Source organism: Neopsephotus bourkii, unplaced genomic scaffold, assembly GCF_033783945.1.
Source record: "Neopsephotus bourkii isolate Nb327-2 ecotype Australia unplaced genomic scaffold, CSIRO-AGI_Nbou_v1 NB_694, whole genome shotgun sequence".
In the NCBI taxonomy this organism is placed as follows: Eukaryota; Metazoa; Chordata; class Aves; order Psittaciformes; family Psittacidae; genus Neopsephotus; species Neopsephotus bourkii.
The window spans coordinates 204,006-220,985 of NW_026901193.1; the positions used below are offsets into that span (position 1 = coordinate 204,006).

At 65.3% G+C, this 16,980-nt stretch overlaps 3 protein-coding genes across 5 annotated transcripts; 1 reads left to right on the plus strand and 2 right to left on the minus strand.

Annotated features, from left to right (window-relative positions):
• Positions 1-841: 841 nt before the first annotated feature.
• Positions 842-5,019, minus strand: NACC1 (nucleus accumbens associated 1). Of its 2 annotated transcripts, XR_009725465.1 has the most exons (7): positions 4,876-5,019; positions 2,847-3,763; positions 2,260-2,436; positions 2,054-2,159; positions 1,858-1,955; positions 1,200-1,629; positions 842-1,066 (listed from the first exon to the last, which is right to left on the minus strand). XR_009725465.1 is itself a non-coding variant. In XM_061353806.1 (6 exons), the coding sequence occupies exons 2-6, from the start codon at positions 3,742-3,744 to the stop codon at positions 1,370-1,372; spliced, it is 1,539 nt and encodes a 512-aa protein (XP_061209790.1). In that variant the 5' UTR covers positions 3,745-3,763; positions 4,876-5,019; the 3' UTR covers positions 1,080-1,369. The 2 variants fall into 2 exon arrangements, 1 of the variants encoding a protein (XP_061209790.1); XM_061353806.1 differs by lacking the exon at positions 842-1,066 and having other exon boundaries at positions 1,080-1,629.
• Positions 5,020-5,198: 179 nt separating this feature from the next.
• TRMT1 (tRNA methyltransferase 1) lies at positions 5,199-9,230 on the plus strand. Of its 2 annotated transcripts, none has more exons than XM_061353805.1 (17): positions 5,199-5,332; positions 5,545-5,764; positions 5,904-5,959; positions 6,095-6,207; positions 6,297-6,484; positions 6,603-6,718; positions 6,800-6,912; positions 7,002-7,150; positions 7,232-7,315; positions 7,403-7,472; positions 7,584-7,718; positions 7,809-7,894; positions 8,081-8,189; positions 8,289-8,365; positions 8,534-8,653; positions 8,843-8,954; positions 9,143-9,230. In XM_061353805.1, exons 1-17 carry the CDS (start codon positions 5,320-5,322, stop codon positions 9,212-9,214), a joined length of 1,833 nt encoding a protein of 610 aa, XP_061209789.1. In that variant the 5' UTR covers positions 5,199-5,319; the 3' UTR covers positions 9,215-9,230. The 2 variants fall into 2 exon arrangements, with proteins under 2 accessions (XP_061209789.1, XP_061209788.1); XM_061353804.1 differs by having other exon boundaries at positions 5,202-5,332; positions 5,542-5,764.
• Positions 9,231-9,289: 59 nt separating this feature from the next.
• MAN2B1 (mannosidase alpha class 2B member 1) lies at positions 9,290-16,762 on the minus strand. The gene is made up of 24 exons (XM_061353767.1): positions 16,580-16,762; positions 16,237-16,459; positions 15,673-15,846; positions 15,175-15,368; positions 14,970-15,102; positions 13,329-13,471; positions 13,122-13,238; positions 12,955-13,037; positions 12,757-12,877; positions 12,285-12,363; positions 12,105-12,214; positions 11,799-11,906; positions 11,602-11,718; positions 11,338-11,532; positions 11,115-11,212; positions 10,923-11,046; positions 10,729-10,847; positions 10,549-10,650; positions 10,389-10,476; positions 10,227-10,307; positions 9,917-10,153; positions 9,690-9,839; positions 9,500-9,602; positions 9,290-9,426 (listed from the first exon to the last, which is right to left on the minus strand). The coding sequence occupies exons 1-24, from the start codon at positions 16,760-16,762 to the stop codon at positions 9,305-9,307; spliced, it is 3,204 nt and encodes a 1,067-aa protein (XP_061209751.1). The 3' UTR covers positions 9,290-9,304.
• Positions 16,763-16,980: the final 218 nt, after the last annotated feature.

A 16,980-nucleotide genomic window follows, 5' to 3' on the forward strand; every position in this document is an offset into this window, starting at 1 on the left:
CCCCACATCTACACAATGGGGGGGGGGGCGCCTGCCAATCTGTGCCTCAGTTTCCCCATTCAGAGCCGGTGCAAAGCCTTGCAGGGGGTGTGGGGGTCTCTCTGCGTGTCCCCCCTTAACAGAAGTGGGATTCCAACCTGTGCCCCTCCCCCAAGTCACTCCCCCCAGGGGCAACATGGGGGTGTCACCCCCCCCAATACAGGGTAATGAAGGGGGAACTGCTCCTCAGGGCAGGTTGTGGGGGTCCCATCCACACTGGGGGGCCCCCACACACAGGCTCAGCCCTGCCCTGCCCAGCTGGGGGGGGACGGGACGACAGGGGACACCCCCCTTTCTGACACGGTGGGGGGAGCTGGGGACAAGGGAAGGGGGGGGACACAAAACACAGACACCCAGAGCTGCCCTCCCCCAGGGGACGGACACACAAGTGGGGGACACACGTGGTCACCTGGAGACTCTGGCCCCATGGAGGGGGGGGACACAGGGACATGGGGGACACATGCTGGGGGGACATTCGGGGGGGGACGCCCAGAGAGACACTGGTCCCCAATTGGGAGGGGGGACATGGGGGGGACACATGCGGTTGCCTGCAGAGACAGTGGCCCCATGGAAGGGATACATGGGGACCCACATGGAGAAATGTCAGCCCTGGGGAGGGGTAGAGGGGGGTGGGGCCCAGAGGCGCCATGGGGCACCTGGGGGGGGACGTGGGACCTCAAATCTGGTGCCTGAGCAGGATAAAAGCCCCAGCCCTCCCAACCCCCCCCAAAACTGCTGGGGGGGGGGGCAATGGCCTTAGCTGCTGTCACCCTGCCCCCAAAAAGCCCCAGGCCCTCCCGGGGGGGTGACCAGACCCCTCAGCAGCGCCATGGGGTGGGATGGGGGGTCCCTGCCCCTGGGGGGGGATGACACACACCCCCTGGGAGGAGGGGGCCATGCAACCACATGGATCCCTCCACCATCAAAGGGGTCATCCCCAGTGAGAGTGCCCACCGGGTGGGGGTGCCCATGTAACCATAGGGCACTACTACAAGGGGGACCCTATCTGGAGGGGAGGGTCCCCTACCTGGTGACAGGGTCCCCACCTGGAGGGGGGGTCCCCTACCTATTGATGGGGTCCTGACCTGGTTATGGGGGCCCTACCTGATGGGGCCGCCCTACCTAGGACAGGGCTCCTACCTGGAGGGGGGGTTCCTTACCTAGTGATGGGGTCCCCTACCTGGTTACGGGGTCCCAACCCGGCAGAGGGGTCCCTACCTGGTGACAGGGTCTGTACCTGGTAGGGAGATCCCTACCTTGCGCTGGGGTCCCCACCTGGCAGGGGGGGCTCCCCACTGCAGTGGGGTGTCCCCAGGGGGTTGGAGGGGGGTCACTGCAGCCCCTCGCCAGGGGCTCCCGCTTCGCCCTCGTGGGCACTGGCATCGAAGCCAGGCTCGGGGCCCATGATGTCAGGCTCCAGCTTCCCGGCCTCGTTGATGAAGGATGTGTAGGAGTCGCCCTCGGCGCTCAGGAGCTTGAGCTTGGGGATCCAGCTCTTGCGCACCACGCGCCGCGCGTTGGTGCACATGTCAGCGGCGATGGCGTTCATCTCGCTCTCCTTGAAGTTGGGCGCAAAGTTCTGGCAGTAAACTGGGGACACACACACACAATGGGGGTGACGGGCAGCTCCTGGGGTCCATGGTGGGATCCCCCCAGCCCTTGGGCTCCCCAGTTGCCTATTACTCTCAAGTCCGCTCTCCCTAGGGTCTCCTCCACCCTCTGAGCTCCCTCTCTTCATTGTTTGAGTCCTCTGCTCATCTCCCCCTGGGGCTCTGCCCACCCCTGCTCTCCTGGGGTGTCCCCTGTCCCCCCACTCACATTTGACAGCGTGCAGGACCCGGCTGTCCAGCGGCTTCCGCCGGGGGTCATTGGTGGATGAGCGGATGCCAGTGCCACAGCTGTTGGCCAGGGTGTTACTGGTAAGGAAGGGATGAAAACCACGGTCAGAACCTGAGCACCCACCCCCCCCAAATCCCATAGAGACCCCAAAACCAGGTGCTGGGGCCCAACTTACCGGTCAAAGAAGGAGGCCAGGAGCCGCCGCAGAAGGACTTTGTGCCGTGTCCCCGCACTGACATGGCAGTTCATCAGCTGTGCCCGTGTAATGTACACGTTGGTGCCTTTGGGGGACGCACACACGGGGTGAGCAGGGCCAGGCCCCCAGCGGGGACCCCGTCCTCTCCTCTCCCCTCCTCTCCCCATGGGGCCCTCTGGGTGTACCTGTGACCAGCTCCAGCTTCTCGGCCGGGTCCCCCTCGTCGTAGAGCTTGGGGTGACAGCGGTTCCCAATCTGGTTGATGAGCTCGGCCGGCAGCGAGGCCAAGTCCTGCCGCACGCGCACGCGGGTGCGCGGCTCCGACGTGCCCTGGTCCGGCAGAGCCTCCACCTTCTCTGCGGCTGGGGGGGGGGACACAAGGGGAGGGTCAGTGGGGTCTGGAACCCAGAGGCATCCCCAACCTCTGTGGAAGCTTCTAGAAGAGCCCCCGAGGGGATATGAGGTGGGGGCAGACACGTGGTGACACCTCGTGTGCCCCTCCCGCCACCCTTAGCGACAAGCCACGCCCACAGGGGCGTGACTCTGGGGGAAACCCCACCTACTCCCCCCACGCACCATTGGGTGGGTGTGACTTGTGGGCGGAGCCCTACTCGACCAGACCCACAATGGAGGGCCTAACAGGACCACGACCCAATGGACGGAGTCTCGCCACGCCCCCTTTCCCCCACCATATAGGCGGAGACTCGCCAGGCCTCAGCCAATGGGTGTCGCCCCCTGCGCAGACCACGCCCCGCGGCGGGCGGAGCCTCACCTGCCAGCCCCACATTCATCATGCTGTACATGGTGTACATGTTGCAGATCTGGCGGTACTGCTCGTCTGAGCCTTCCTCTCCCCCATCTTCCTCCTCATCCTCCTCGTTGTGGAAGGAGCCGGGGCTGTCGCTCGTGTAGGCGCTGGACGTGCCTCCGGGGCTGGTCTGATCAGCAGCGCTGGGACCGGGAGCCACCGGGGCCGGTGCCACCAGGGCCGGCGCTGGTCCTGCTGTGGGGGTTGCAGGTTGCGGCTGCCGCCCCGGCTCCGGCGCGGAGAACTTGGCCATCTTCCGGCTGCCGTTGCCGCCGCCGGCGGCGCCATCCTTGGAGCCGCCGTCCCAAAGGCGCTTGACCACGAAGGTGCACTGCACCCCGTCGGGCTCCCCCTGCTCCGTCTTCACCCGCGACACCAGCGGCAACGCCGCGGCGCCCGAGGGCCAGCCCGAGGTCTGAGCCACGGGGCTTTGGGGCTCGGAGGAAGGAGCCTCCTCGCCGTGCAGCCCCTGCGAGTCGCAGCTGGGCGAGCTGACCTTGAGGAAGAATTCAGTCCCCTTCTCCATGATCTCCTGGATCTGCAGGAAGCCGGCGGTGTACATCAACAGGAACTGGTCCCCCATGTTCATGCTAAGCCGGCCCGTGTAGCAGAAGCTGAGGATCTGCTGGAAGGACTGGGGCTGCACGGCGGCCGGCAGCTCCACCACCGCGCTCTTGCTGCTGTTGAAAAGGTCCCGAAAGTAGGAGCTGCTGGCGGCCAGCACAGCGCGGTGAGCCTTGAACGCGTGGCCCTTCACCACCACCGACACGTCGCAGTAGAGCCCCTGCAGCCGCTGCTCGTTCAGGCATTCCAGGATGCTGTTCCCAAAGTTGGGGATCTCCATCTGCAGTGTCTGAGCCATGGCAGGAGCCAACGGGAGCCTGCGGGGACGGGGCCACGGGCATGTGTAGGGACACGGATGCATAAGGAGCAAGGCAGACATGGGGGACACATAGGAACAAAGACACATAGGGACACAGACACAGACACAGAGGGAATGGGGGCAAACACAGGGGACATGCAGGGACATGAGGGACAAGAATACACAAGGAGCAAGGCAGAAGTGGGGGCACACAGGGATAGGGGGCAGACATGGGAGACATGAGTACAGAGAGGAGGGAGACAAATAGGGGACATGTAGGGACACAGGGACATAAGGAGCAAAGCAGGTATGGGGGACACATAGGGACAGGGACACGGAAGGCACATAGGAACAGACACAGAAGAAAGTGGGACAGAAATGGGGGATATGTGGGAACAGGGACCCAGGGAGCAGAGCAGGGGACAGACAAATGGACACATGGAGAAGGGCAGAGACAAGAGGGGGGACAAGGCACAAGGGGATGGGGACAGAGAAGGGACAAGGCAAAGACCAGGCATGAGTCAGCCCATGGGAGGTAACCCCAGAGCCTCCCACAGCACCCCAAGAACAACCCGAGGTGGGGGAGAGACCTCCCAAAACAGGGGGTTAAGGAGGGAGGGCCCCCCCCGAGGGCCCCCCCCCTTGGCCATGGGGACTCTCAGGGCTCTCTAAGCCTGAGGACATGGGGGTGCTCAGGCCAAGGGGGTCCCCAGCACTTGGGGGTGCCTGGGGGGGGTGGCACGGGCACAGCCGCCCTTTAGGCAGGGGCGTGATGGGATCCTCCCACGTGAACGGGCCCCACACTTGGGGGGGTGGGGGGCGCACCGGGAGATCCCAAACGCGGGTAGAACGGGGGGGGACGACACAGCCCGCACCCTGCATTGGAGACAGAGAAGACCTCCGGTCTTGGGGGGGTGGGGGGGGCGGCACCCACAAGGGTTTTATGGGGGGGGGAACGGTTAAGCCCCCAAAAACGGGGCTGGCGGCAGAAGGGACCCCGAGGCCTGGTGGGGGGGGTGGTGGCCGACTGGGAGCGGGGAAGGGGGTGGGGGGGTGCCACAGGCTCGGGGGAACGGGAGCGGAGGGGCGGCGGGTGCGGGGCAGGCGGAGGGGGGGGGGTTCCCGCCTTACCGGAGGGCGGGGGGGGCTCAGCCTCGGCTCCGGCCGCTCCCGGTGCCCGTCCGGGTCCCCGCCGCGCTCAGCGGCCATTCATTGTGCGGCAGGCGCGATTAGCCGAGCGCCGCACCGCCCGGCGCCGCACGCGCGCGTGCGCAGGCGCGACCAGCCGAGCGCCGAATACCCACAACCCCTTCCTTCCCCCCCTCCTTCTGCACCAGGAGCAGGGCTGGCAGCGGGAATGGGCAGAGCTGCTTGTCCCGACCCCCTCCGCCGGATCAAACGGGAGCTCCCGGGCCGAATTCCCGCAGGAATATGCCGGGGTCTTCCCTCTGGGATCCTCACCGCCTCCCCGGGGAGGCCAAGGTCTTATGACCCTTGCGAGGTGCCGTTCGCCTACGGTCACGTGACCGCCGCAACATGGCGGCGCCCATGTGAAGGGGGGCTACGGCGCGGAGAATGCGCGGGGCAGGTGAGAACCGGGAGAGGGGGAGCAGGGAGGGGGGGCGGTGGGGGGAGGGGGTGGGACTTAAAGGGGCGGGACCTGAAGGGGGTGTGGCCGGAGGGGCGCGGGTTCCGGTACCCCCGGCCTCGTCCCGCGCCACGTGGTTGCCGGGGGAGTCACCCCTCGGTCCCATTCTGTGCCCCCTCCCCTCCCGCGTTAACTGCCCCCCGCCCCAGCAGCAGCCGCCTTCAGGACCCTTCAACGAGGCATCCCAGGCCCCCTCTGCCGCCGGTTTGCCATGGACGGGGCCTCCCCCAACGGCCCCGGGTCCCCCCCAGCCCCTGAGGGCTCCCCCCGGGCCAGCGAGACGCTGATCTCCGAGGGCCGAGCCACCATCCTCTTCCCCAGCGCCAATGAGGTCTTCTACAACCCGGTGCAGGGCTTCAACCGGGACCTGACGTGAGCAGGGCCAGGGGGGCTCTGGGGCATCTCAGGAGGGTCGGTGGGGGGTTTGGGATGTCTTGGGGGTACCCCATGGGGGTATTGGGGTGATCCTTACTCTCCCCTACCCCCATTCCTGACATCGCTTCCCTCTCAGCTGCGCTGTGCTGACGGAATTCGCTCGGCTCCTCCTGCAGCCAAAGGGGATCCAGGGTAGGTACCGCTGGGGTAGGTACCATTGGGATGGGTGCCGTTGGGGTAGGAGCCACCTTGGGCTCCCCATCCCCAGGCCCCCCGTTTGCTCAGTGTGGGGGAGGTAATCCGTCACCCCAATCCTTCCTTTTCCAGTTGTTGCCCCTGGGGAGGAGAGCACGGATGCAGGAAGCCCCCAACCACTGGAGGAGGGTGATGGTGCCAGTGCCAGCCCCCCACGGGTGGTGAAGGCAGGAGAAGTGTGCGAGGTGCTGGGCACAGGGGGGGGATTCCCCTTTTCCCTGTATTGGGGTGTCCCCCGCCATGGCAGCCCATGGGCAGCGCTGTGTGTTTGCAGGGGGGGCTGCGGGTGCTGGAGGCGCTGGCGGCCTCGGGGCTCCGCTCCATCCGCTTCGCCAAGGAGGTGCCGGGGCTTCGGGCCGTGGTGGCCAACGACTGCTCAGCGCAGGCTGTGGGGCTCATTGAGCGCAACGTGGCCTTCAATGGGGTGGGGGCCCTGGTGACCCCCAGTATGGCTGATGCCAGGTAACGCCCCCTGAGCACCCTCAGGAACCTCCCCACCAGGCTTTTCCCCCCCTCCATGTATTGGAGCGTCCCATAGTGGGGTTTGACAAAACCAGGACCCCCCTTTCCCTCCCCCCAGGATGCTGATGTACCAGTGCAAAGCTGACAGGGAGCCCTTTGATGTGATCGACCTGGACCCCTACGGCAGCCCCGCGCACTTCCTTGATGCTGCTGTGCAAGCTGTGAGCGAAGGAGGTGAGCTGGGGCCGAGGGGGGGGGGCCCACATTGGGGTGCTCGTGGCAGCACCCCTGAACCCTTTTCCCCCCCTTGGCCAGGGTTACTGTGTGTGACCTGCACGGACATGGGGGTGCTGGCGGGGAACAACGCTGAGACCTCCTACAGCAAGTACGGTGCCGTGTCCCTCAAGGGCAAGTTCTGCCACGAGATGGTGAGCGGGGGGGGGTCCCTGGTGAGTGTGGGGACAAGGGGGGGAGGTCAGGGGTGTCCCCATGGCCTCCGTGTCTCCGCCGTGGCCAGGCCCTGCGCATAGTCCTGCACAGCCTGGACAGCAGAGCCAACTGCTACCAGCGCTTCATCGCGCCGCTGCTCGCCGTCAGCGCCGACTTCTACATCCGCGTCTTCGTGCGGGTCTTCACGGGGCAGGCGAAGGTGAAAGCCTCGGCGAGGTGAGGGGGGAGACGCGGTGGGGACCGCAGCGAGAGGGGTGCACCCTGTGACCCCCCCTCCCCTTGCTTTCGCCCCTGCAGCAAGCAGGCTCTGGTGTACCACTGCGTTGGCTGCGGCACCCACCACCTCCAGCGCATGGGCAAGGCCACAGCCCATGGCAACGGGTACAGTGGGGGGGCAGTGTGTGCCCGGGGTGAGGGAGGGAGCCTGGGATAAGGGGGACCTCTCACACCTCAGCTCTTCCCTTCCAGCTTCAAGTACGGGGCAGCCACGGGGCCACCTGTGGGGCCCACGTGTGAGTTCTGCCAACAGCGGCACCAGGTGGGTGCGTGTGTGCCCCCGTCAGTGTCCCTTTGGTGCTCCCCCGTACCCCATCGCTGACCCCTCGTGTCCCCCTGTACCCCATCACTGACCCCCCTATCCCCCCCCAAGCTGGGTGGTCCCATATGGGCTGAGCCGCTCCATGACGTGCCCTTCGTGCAGCGGGTGCTGGCGGCGCTGGAGCGGAGCCCCCAGCGCTTCCAGACGCAGGAGCGGATGCAGGGGGTGCTCAGCAGCATCGCCGAGGTACTTGGGGGGAGGGCATTTGGGGGGGGGGGTTCAAGTCCTGTCCCCCCTCCCAGCGCTGGGGCTGACTCAGCTGCTCCCCATGGGCAGGAGCTCAGCGATGTGCCCCTGTACTACACCCTGGAGGGGCTCAGCAGCACCATCCACTGCAACACCCCATCACTGCTGCAGTTCAGGTGAGGGCACCCCAAAAACCCCTCCTTAGCCCATCCCTGCACCCCAAACCCTATCCTGTCCCTCCAATCCCATCCCTACGCCCCCAAATCTCATCCCACGCCCCAAATCCAATCCTGCACCCCCACTCCCATCCCTGACCCCCAAACCCCCTCTGTGACTCCCCCCACCCCGTGTGTCCCCCCCAGCTCAGCGCTGCTGCACGCCGGGTACCGCGTGTCCTTGTCCCATGCCTGCAGGACCGCAGTGAAGACGAATGCGCCCCCAGCTGTGCTCTGGGACATCCTGCGCTGCTGGGTGAGGGGGGGGTACCTTGGGGACCCCCCCCAGGACACCCCAGTATGGGGCAGGGTTGGAGGCCTGCCCCCCCATCATCATCCTCCTCCTCTTCCTCAGGTGCGGCTGCACCCGGTGAAGCGCGAGCGGCTCACAGACACCAGCCCCGCAGCCCGGATCCTCGCCGTGGAGCCCACGTAGGGACCCTGGGGAGGGGATGAGCGTCCCAAAACAGGCTCAGGGAGCCCCAAAACAGGCTCAGGGAGCCCCAAAACTGGCCCAGGGAGCCCCAAAACCGGCCCCAGGCACCCCACAACTGTTCCTGAGCACCCCCAGCGCAGCCCTGAGCCCCTCTCCCCCTCCAGGCTCCAGGCTTCCTTCGCTATCCGCGCTGACGCCAATCCCAGCTCCAGGAAAAGGGGCTTGAAGCGATTCCCAGAAAACCCAGAAGCATTTTGGGGACCTAAAGCCCGGGCCAAGGCTGGGTAAGGAGCTTGTCGTGGGTCTCATGAGGGTTGGGCTCTTCTGAACCAAGCCAAGGTCAAAATGTCCCCGTCCCCCCCCCCCCCAATCGAGGGGAGAATAAAGATGCCCTAAAGGAAGTGGGGAGGAGGGAAGGGTCCAGTGCTCTGCCTGGGGGGGGTCTGCAGCTCCCTGGCTCATGCCCCCCCCAGGGGCGGCATCTCCCCATCCCTGCAGGAGAAGAGGAAGCAGCTCCAGAACAAACGGAGGCAGCGACTGCAAGGAGCCGACGTGGAACCCTCCCCCTGCAAACGGCACAAGGAGGTGGGGAGGGCAGGGGAGAACAAAGTGGGGGCAGAATAAAGGGGGCCTGGGAAGAAGAGGGGCTTAAGGGGGAAGAGAGGACAAGGGGGTGGGCTGGGAATGGGGGGGTGCAGAATAAAGGGGGTCTGGCAAGAAGGGGGGCCAAGAGGGGGCCACTGCCACCCCCTCACCCTCCTTCCCTCCATCAGGGCCACTGCTTGCAGGAGGGGGAGCCCCCCCTTGCACCCCCCAGACCCGGCACTGCCTCGTGCCCCCATTAAACGCCTGAGGAAATGGTGTGGTTTTTAATGCACTTGGGGAGGGACACAGGACAGAGACACCCCCCCGTGCCCCACCCGGCTCCGGGATGCTCAGAGCCCCCCCAGAGCTGCTCCAGGCCCCTCGTAGTGCACCAGGAACGTTCTGATGTCCATAGGCTGCAGCGTCACCTGCCGGGGGTCCAGTTTGGCCACTGGTTGGGACTGGGCTGGACCTATGGGGAAGTGGGAAGGGGTGAGGGGAAGCTGCAGCCCCTGCATGCCCCCCCCTTAAAGCTCCCCCAGTACCTGTGGCCGGGGTCCAGACCAGGCGGGAGATGGCATCGAGGGGCTGGTCCCCCCCTAGGCTCATCTCCTGCACGGAGGTGATGGTGAATGCCGAGAACAGGTCCTGGGAAAGGATGTTGGGAATCATGCGGGAGCAGGAATGGGGTCACCTCTGGAAGCCTTGGGGACGGGCGGGGGGTTCGGGGCTCACCAGCAGGTCGATGGTGACGGGCTGGGAGCTGTTCCTGCTCTCCCCGCTCTCAAACTGGTGCTCCAGCCGCAGCAGCAGGGTCCCAGCGTCCCCGGGGGCCAGCGTCAGGAGGTGGATGCTGGGAGGCAGCTCCCGGCGCAGCGCTGAGAACTGCGATGGGGACAGTGAGGGACGGGGATGGGCACACCCCCCCCCCCCCCCGCACCGCCCGCAGCCCCTGCCCTCACCTCCCGCAGCACTCGCTGCTTGGGCCAGTAGGATGGGCCCCCCCCGGGCGCCAGCACCGGGTACGGGGCCATGAAGAGCTCCTGCGCCCGCAGGCGGTGCCCGTCGGCCGCTGCCTGCACCGTGTCCAGCAGCAGGAGGTGGCGGCCCCGCACCACCAGACCCCGCTGGGCCGGGTCCTGCTCCAGCAGCGGCTCCCCCACCCCGCGGTTGTCATCGTACAGGAGCCGCCGATGGACCTGGATGGGGATGGAGGGGGGGTTATGGCACCCCCGAGGACACCCCCCCCCCCACTGCATCCTGGTCCATCACCATCAGCTCCAAGGAGCCATCGGAGATGCTGCTGCCGCCCTGGGAGCGATCCGTGAGCGCCGTCAGCTGGACCTTCTTGTCCTATGGGCAGGCACAGAAGAGGCACCTGTGTGATGAGTTCTGCCCTGGGCTCAGACCCCGCTGCCACCCCAGTGCTGGTACCTTGATGAAGATGCGGCTGGTGACAGGGTAGTAATTCCCTGCCACAGGCTCCGTCTGGTTCAGGTCCCACGTGGGGCGATGGTCGCGCCTGGGCATGAGGCACTGCTTGGTTATGGGATCGGGGGGGACACAGGGGGGGTCACAATGAGCTGGCTCCAACCTGCGCTCCAGGATCTGCCGCCCATTGGAGTCAGTGTAGAACAGGGCCTGGGTCTGCAGCGGCGTCTGGAAGCGGCTGATGATCTCCTTGCCCCAGCCATCCCTGGGACAGGCAGGGGGAGAGCAGCGGGGTTTGGGCGGGTTCCGCCTCCTCGGGACTGCCCCCCGGTTCCTCACTCACTCCACGGGGATGGGCCCCACGGTCCACTCCAGCTCCACATAGGGCTGCCCCGCATGGAGCCGCACCACTTGGGAGCACCACGAGGAGAAGTTCTGGTGAAGCTCCTGCACAAGCGCGTTCTGCAAGGGCGACAGTGGGGGATCAGCACCCTCAGGGGCACCCCCAGAGCTGAGGGCACCCCCGGGGCCATCCACCTTCACGAGGGATGTGGAGATCTGCTTGGAGCCAGAGACGGGGATGGGCTCGGAGCTGTTGGGACGGAAGATGTAGGCTCCGGAAGCCTGGGAGCTGTCGTCATTGCCAACGCTGGCGTTGTACCTGGGAGGAGAGGGACGGTGAGAGGTGGTGGAGGAAGGTCCCATGCGAGGGACCCCACCAGTGCTCACCAGTAGAAGCTCTGGAAGACGGGCAGCGAGATGTTCTTGGCCAGGTTCTGGATCTCCTTCATGTGCCCAGTGCGGGGGTCAAACAGCACTCGGAGATGCTGCAGGGTTGGGACGGCAGCAGCTTCAAAGTCTGCCCCTGCCCCAGCTCCTCCAGTTACCGCAGCACTGGTTTAACTGGGACAAGGGAAATGGGGCTCCACCAAACCCCAGGCCAGGCCCATGCCTCGTTGTGGATGTCCCACGGCTGTGGCTGCACCGGGGGCTGGACAGGGGGGACACGGGGGTCCCCATGGGGCGACCGTGTCACCGTGAAGGTACTGAAGCCCAGAGCAGGCACCGAGGCTTGAAAGAGCAGCTCCTGCATGGCCCCAGCATCATTCCCACGCAGCCCACGGGTGGCGATGGACACGGGGACAACCTGGGAAGAGGGCACAGGGTGAGCTGGGGACACGGGGACAAGGGGGGGCCATGTGGGGTCCGGGCTCACCTCGCTTGGCACGGGCTGGCCACGGGGGTCTGTGACCGTGTAGGACGCTCCATGGACCGGCAGGCGGAGGGGCCAGGACACGCGGCGCCCCAGCGGGTTGTAGAGGAGGACGAGGAACTGGGGACATGGGGACAAGGGCCATGAGCACTGCCTGGTCCCCTCCAAACCCCCCCAGGTTCCCCCGGGGCTCCACTCACCTGGCTCGAGGCCTCGGACAAGGGGCAGACGCTGATATTGAGGCTGTTGCAAAAAGTGAAGGTTTCCTTGGTGCCGCTGAGGCTGGCCAGGGCATTGGAGACCAGGAGCTGGCAGAAGGGGGGGACACGTGAGGGTCCCCCCATGGCTCACCCCGTGGGCCCCCAAAGCACTGGGCAGGGTCAGGGGCTCGAGCACTGGCTCCTGTCACCCATCTCCACACTCCATGAACACGGTGATGTCACCCCAAACACCATCTGTGCCCCCCCAGCTCCACCTGCACCTCAACCCCAGCAGTGGGGCCCTACCTGGCACCTCTCCCACCCCATTGCCAACTGCTTGGCGTAGTCATTGGCCACGTGCTGCTTCTCGGTGCCGGTCACGGCATCGTGGTGCTGGGCCACGGCCACGGCTTCACCTACCAGGGGACAAATGAGACATTAAAGGGGTGCAGGCGGGGGTCCCAGGGGTCCCACCCCAGCACTTACGGAGCAGGGAGCTGTCCCCAGGCCCATAGGGACCATCCCGCGCTGCTGGTCCTGCCAGTGCCTCCAGCTGACTGCAGATCTGTGGGATGGGCGGAGGGGTTGAGATGGAGGCTCCTGCCCTTGGGAGCACAGGGTGGGAGAGCTGGGAATGAGAGCCTGGAGATGGGAAGGCTCCAGGGAGGGCTTAGAGCAGCTCCCAGTGCATAAGGGGGCTGTAAGAGAGCAGCTTTGGAAAAGGGATGGGATGAGGAAGAACAGCTTCCAAGCGGAAAAGTGAAGAGTTGGCTGGGATGTAAGGAAGCTCTTCCCTGTGAGGGTGGTGGGACACTGGGATGGGTTGAAGAGAGAAGGTTGGGACGAAGCATCCAGGTTGGAGAGGGCTTGGAGCAAGCTCCTCTAGTGGAAGGTGTCCCTGGATGTGCTTTAAGGTCCCTTCCCATCCACCCCATTCCATGCCTGGGGCCATTCCCACCTGCAGGAAGTTGTTGCTGAGGCGCTCGTAGCGCTTCAGGGCTGGGCGGCTGGTGAAATACCCTGTCCAGAACTGGTGGGGCCCATCCGAGTACGGGAAGAAATCATCCATCTTCAGGGACCTGAAGGGAAAGCCAGGCTGTATCCATGTATCCATCCCACCCCAACCCAGGGTCCCCCTGCACCCTCGGAGCCTCACCAGGAGAGGTTGGCCTGGTGCAGCTCCCACAGGTAGCAGGATGGGGTGGAATAGAGGACGTGGACACGGCTGCCATTGGCTTGCTGGAAAAGCCATGGATGGGGTGAGCTGGGGCTGGGGGGGGGGATGACAGCAAACAGGAGGGACATGGTGGGGGGCCCCCGCACCTGAGCATTGACGTGGGCAATGAGCTTGTCCATGTTTTTGAACCAGAGGTTGGCATTCTCATAGTGGAAATCGGAGCCCATTGTCATGATGATGTGGTTGGTTCGATAATGCTTGGCCTGGGGGGGAAACAGACACAAAGATAGGTCAGGAACCCCCCCAATCCTATGGGATACCCTCTCAGCTGTACCCAGTGCTTGCATACCCACCTGCTTGGTGGCGATGTCCAGGAAGGTGGAGACGATGGAGGCCACGTTGTTCTCCTCGCTGTCCCCATCCACCACGGGGGGGTCAGAGCAGAGCTGGTCCCAGCAGAAGCCCGTGGGGGGGTTGTAGAGGTTGGGGAGGATGCCTGGGGATGGTCCCCCCCTTTGTCAGCATGGGATTGGGTGGCTGGGGTGGGGACAGGAGTAGGAGCAGCCCTGGGATGGGGATATGGGGACAGGAGAGCTGGAATGGGTATATGGGGACAGGAGAGCTGGGATGGGAACACAGGGATGGGAGAGCTGGGATGGGGACACAGGGATGGGAGAGCTGGGATGGGGACACAGGGATGGGAGAGCTGGGATGGGGATATGGGGACAGGAGAGCTGGGATGGGGATATAGGGACAGGAGAGCTGGGATGGGGACACAGGGATGGGAGAGCTGGGATGGGGATATAGGGACAGGAGAGCTGGGATGGGGACACAGGGATGGGAGAGCTGGAATGGGGATATGGGGACAGGAGAGCTGGGATGGGGATACAGGGATGGGAGAGCTGGGATGGGGATATGGGGACAGGAGAGCTGGGATGGGGATATGGGGACAGGAGAGCTGGGATGGGGACACAGGGATGGGAGAGCTGGGATGGGGATAGGGACAGGAGAGCTGGGATGGGGACACAGGGATGGGAGAGCTGGAATGGGGATATGGGGACAGGAGAGCTGGGATGGGGATATAGGGACAGGAGAGCTGGGATGGGGACACAGGGATGGGAGAGCTGGGATGGGGATATGGGGACAGGAGAGCTGGAATGGGGATATAGGGACAGGAGAGCTGGGATGGGGACACAGGGATGGAGAGCTGGGATGGGGATATGGGGACAGGAGAGCTGGAATGGGGATATGGGGACAGGAGAGCTGGGATGGGGACACAGGGATGGGAGAGCTGGGATGGGGATATGGGGACAGGAGAGCTGGGATGGGAACACAGGGATGGGAGAGCTGGGATGGGGATATGGGGACAGGAGAGCTGGGATGGGGACACAGGGATGGGAGAGCTGGGATGGGGATATGGGGACAGGAGAGCTGGAATGGGGATATAGGGACAGGAGAGCTGGGATGGGGACACAGGGATGGGAGAGCTGGGATGGGGATATGGGGACAGGAGAGCTGGGATGGGAACACAGGGATGGGAGAGCTGGGATGGGGATATGGGGACAGGAGAGCTGGAATGGGGATATGGGGACAGGAGAGCTGGGATGGGGATATAGGGACAGGAGAGCTGGGATGGGGACACAGGGATGGGAGAGCTGGGATGGGGATATGGGGACAGGAGAGCTGGAATGGGGATATAGGGACAGGAGAGCTGGGATGGGGACACAGGGATGGGAGAGCTGGGATGGGGATATGGGGACAGGAGAGCTGGAATGGGGATATAGGGACAGGAGAGCTGGGATGGGGACACAGGGATGGGAGAGCTGGAATGGGGACACAGGGATGGGAGAGCTGGGATGGGGATATGGGGACAGGAGAGCTGGAATGGGGATATAGGGACAGGAGAGCTGGAATGGGGATATAGGGACAGGAGAGCTGGGATGGGGACACAGGGATGGGAGAGCTGAGATGGGGACACAGAGGGGGGTTCCCACCAGTGAAGAGGTCGGAGCCGGGGCTCTGGAGGCTCCCAGTCGTCCTCCAGAGCAGCTCCAGCTCCCGGCGTTGCTCCCGCTGCGCCTTGTCCTGGTGATCCACGCGGCCCAGGAAGAGCCCATCATAGCCCATCTGCGGGCAGAGAGGAGGTGCTCAGAGCTGGGGACCCCCCGGGGGATCAGGAGGGCTGGGGGGGGGTCCCACCTGCGCGAAGGTGGCTGCGCTCTGCCGCGAGTGGCCGAAGGGGTCGATCTGCCAGGCCTGGCGGGGGGCGGCGCAGGGCCCCAGCTCCCGGCGCAGGAAGCCCCGGCCCAGCCCCAGCTGCTCCAGTCCCGCGCTGTAGTGTGTGACCGCCTCGTCTGCCATGCTCCAGCCACCCCCCACCAGCTCCAGCCGCCCTGTGGGGATAGAGGGGACAGGGTGAAACTGGGGTATTGAGACAAGGGCCATGGACAGGGGGATGGGGGCACCTCCTGCCAGCAGCACCCCAAGTCCCTCTGGGTTCCCCCCCAGGCTCCTCATCCCCCCACCCTGATGCACACACACTCCCCACCATGCACATCTCGCCCCATGTCCCTGTGTGCCCCTAGTGACATCCCAATCCCTCCCCATATCCCTGTGTACCCCCTCCAACCCCCTCCTATGTGCCCCCCCATGGTCCTCAGGGACACAGAAACCTCGGACCCCCAGGTCCCCCCGCACCCTGCTCCACGAGCTGGCGCACGGTGTTCTGGGTGGCCTGGTCCTGCAGCCGCCACCAGCGAGCCAGAAAAGCCACTTCAGCGTAGGTGAAGCGCCGGGTGGGCTCGGCCACCAACTGAGCCACAACCGAGTCCAGGATGTATTGAACGCCCGCATGCTGCACATCGTTTCGCACTAATGGAGACAACCGGGGGGGGGGGCACAGGGACATGGCAACAGCCATGGGGACACAAGTGGCATCGGGGGGGTGGTTATGCCATGGCAGGGACGGGGGCACAGTGATGGCCAGAGGGTGGGGGGAACGTAACAGCCAGGCCATATAATGGGAGGGGGGAACACAAAAGGGTCTCAGAATTGCCCCACCTGCATTTGGCAGTGCTTCACCCCTGTGGTGGCCCTGGGGATGTCACCACTCTCCCTGTGGTGGCCTCGGGGGCGTCACTTCCAACCCCATGGTGGCCTTGGGGCCATCACTGTCCCTGTGGTGGCCTCATGGACGTCACTTCCACCCCCACAGTGGCCTTGTGGACCAGCCCCCCCCCCCCCCGGTGACAGAGACACCACCTCCATAGAAATACTGCTCCACCGTCTTGAGCCAGCCCACGTCGTCGTGCGTGTGGGGCACGAGGTGCACGTTGAGGAGGTCGGGGCGTGTCGGGGGACAGGACTGCGGGCACAGGCGGATTCTCAAGGGACTCAATACGGGGCTGTGCCCACGCAGTGTCGGATCCTTCCCCCCCCCCGCCCCCCCCCAGTGTTTCCGGAGGAAGCCGTTGCAGAGGAACCACTGACAGCCCCAGTACCCTCAATCTCCCCTTACGGCCCCCGTCCCAGCCTCTTACACCAGCCCATGCCGGGCACTTCCCCTTCCCATTCCCCAGGCCCAGTTTCCCTCTCCCAGCCCCACACTGCTTCTCCCACCCGCTCTCTTCCGGCTCCCCCAGTTCCCTTCAGTCTCTCCCGGCCCCCGTTCCCGGTACCCCCCGTTCATGCCGGGCCCAACCTTGTACCCGCAGCCCAAGGCCGCGGCCGCCGCCGCCGCCCTAAGCAGCAGCAGCGGAACTGCCACCACCGCCCCAGGCGCCGCCATCCCGCTCCTGAGCACGGTCATGTGGCCAACTCTTCACATGACCCGAGGGTGGACCAGGCGCTCCCCACCCGCTAGAACAGCGACAACCAATGGGCGGTAAGGGGAGCGAGAGTCCCGCGCTCTGATTCGCTGCTGCGCACGTGGACGGGGCGTAACGGAAAGCAGCCAAGACACTACCCCGAAGTGGGCGGTGACGTAGCGGAATCGAGCCAATGAGG

Bases quoted from the DNA above. Each gene is read 5' to 3' on its own strand.
- NACC1 (XM_061353806.1), bottom strand. From the start codon at position 3,744: ATGGCTCAGACACTGCAGATGGAGATCCCCAACTTTGGGAACAGCATC. The intron at 2,437-2,846 runs GTGAGGCTCCGC...CCCCCCCCCCAG, and splicing joins GATGAATGTGGGGCTGGCAG to CCGCAGAGAAGGTGGAGGCT. The intron at 1,630-1,857 runs GTGAGTGGGGGG...GTGTGTCCCCAG, and splicing joins GGTCCTGCACGCTGTCAAAT to TTTACTGCCAGAACTTTGCG.
- TRMT1 (XM_061353804.1), top strand. The intron at 7,473-7,583 runs GTGGGTGCGTGT...TCCCCCCCCAAG, and splicing joins TCTGCCAACAGCGGCACCAG to CTGGGTGGTCCCATATGGGC. The intron at 7,719-7,808 runs GTACTTGGGGGG...CCCCATGGGCAG, and splicing joins TGCTCAGCAGCATCGCCGAG to GAGCTCAGCGATGTGCCCCT.
- MAN2B1 (XM_061353767.1), bottom strand. From the start codon at position 16,762: ATGGCGGCGCCTGGGGCGGTGGTGGCAGTTCCGCTGCTGCTGCTTAGG. The intron at 10,308-10,388 runs GTACCAGCACTG...GCCTGCCCATAG, and splicing joins CCAGCCGCATCTTCATCAAG to GACAAGAAGGTCCAGCTGAC. The intron at 10,154-10,226 runs GTGATGGACCAG...ATCCCCATCCAG, and splicing joins ATGGCTCCTTGGAGCTGATG to GTCCATCGGCGGCTCCTGTA.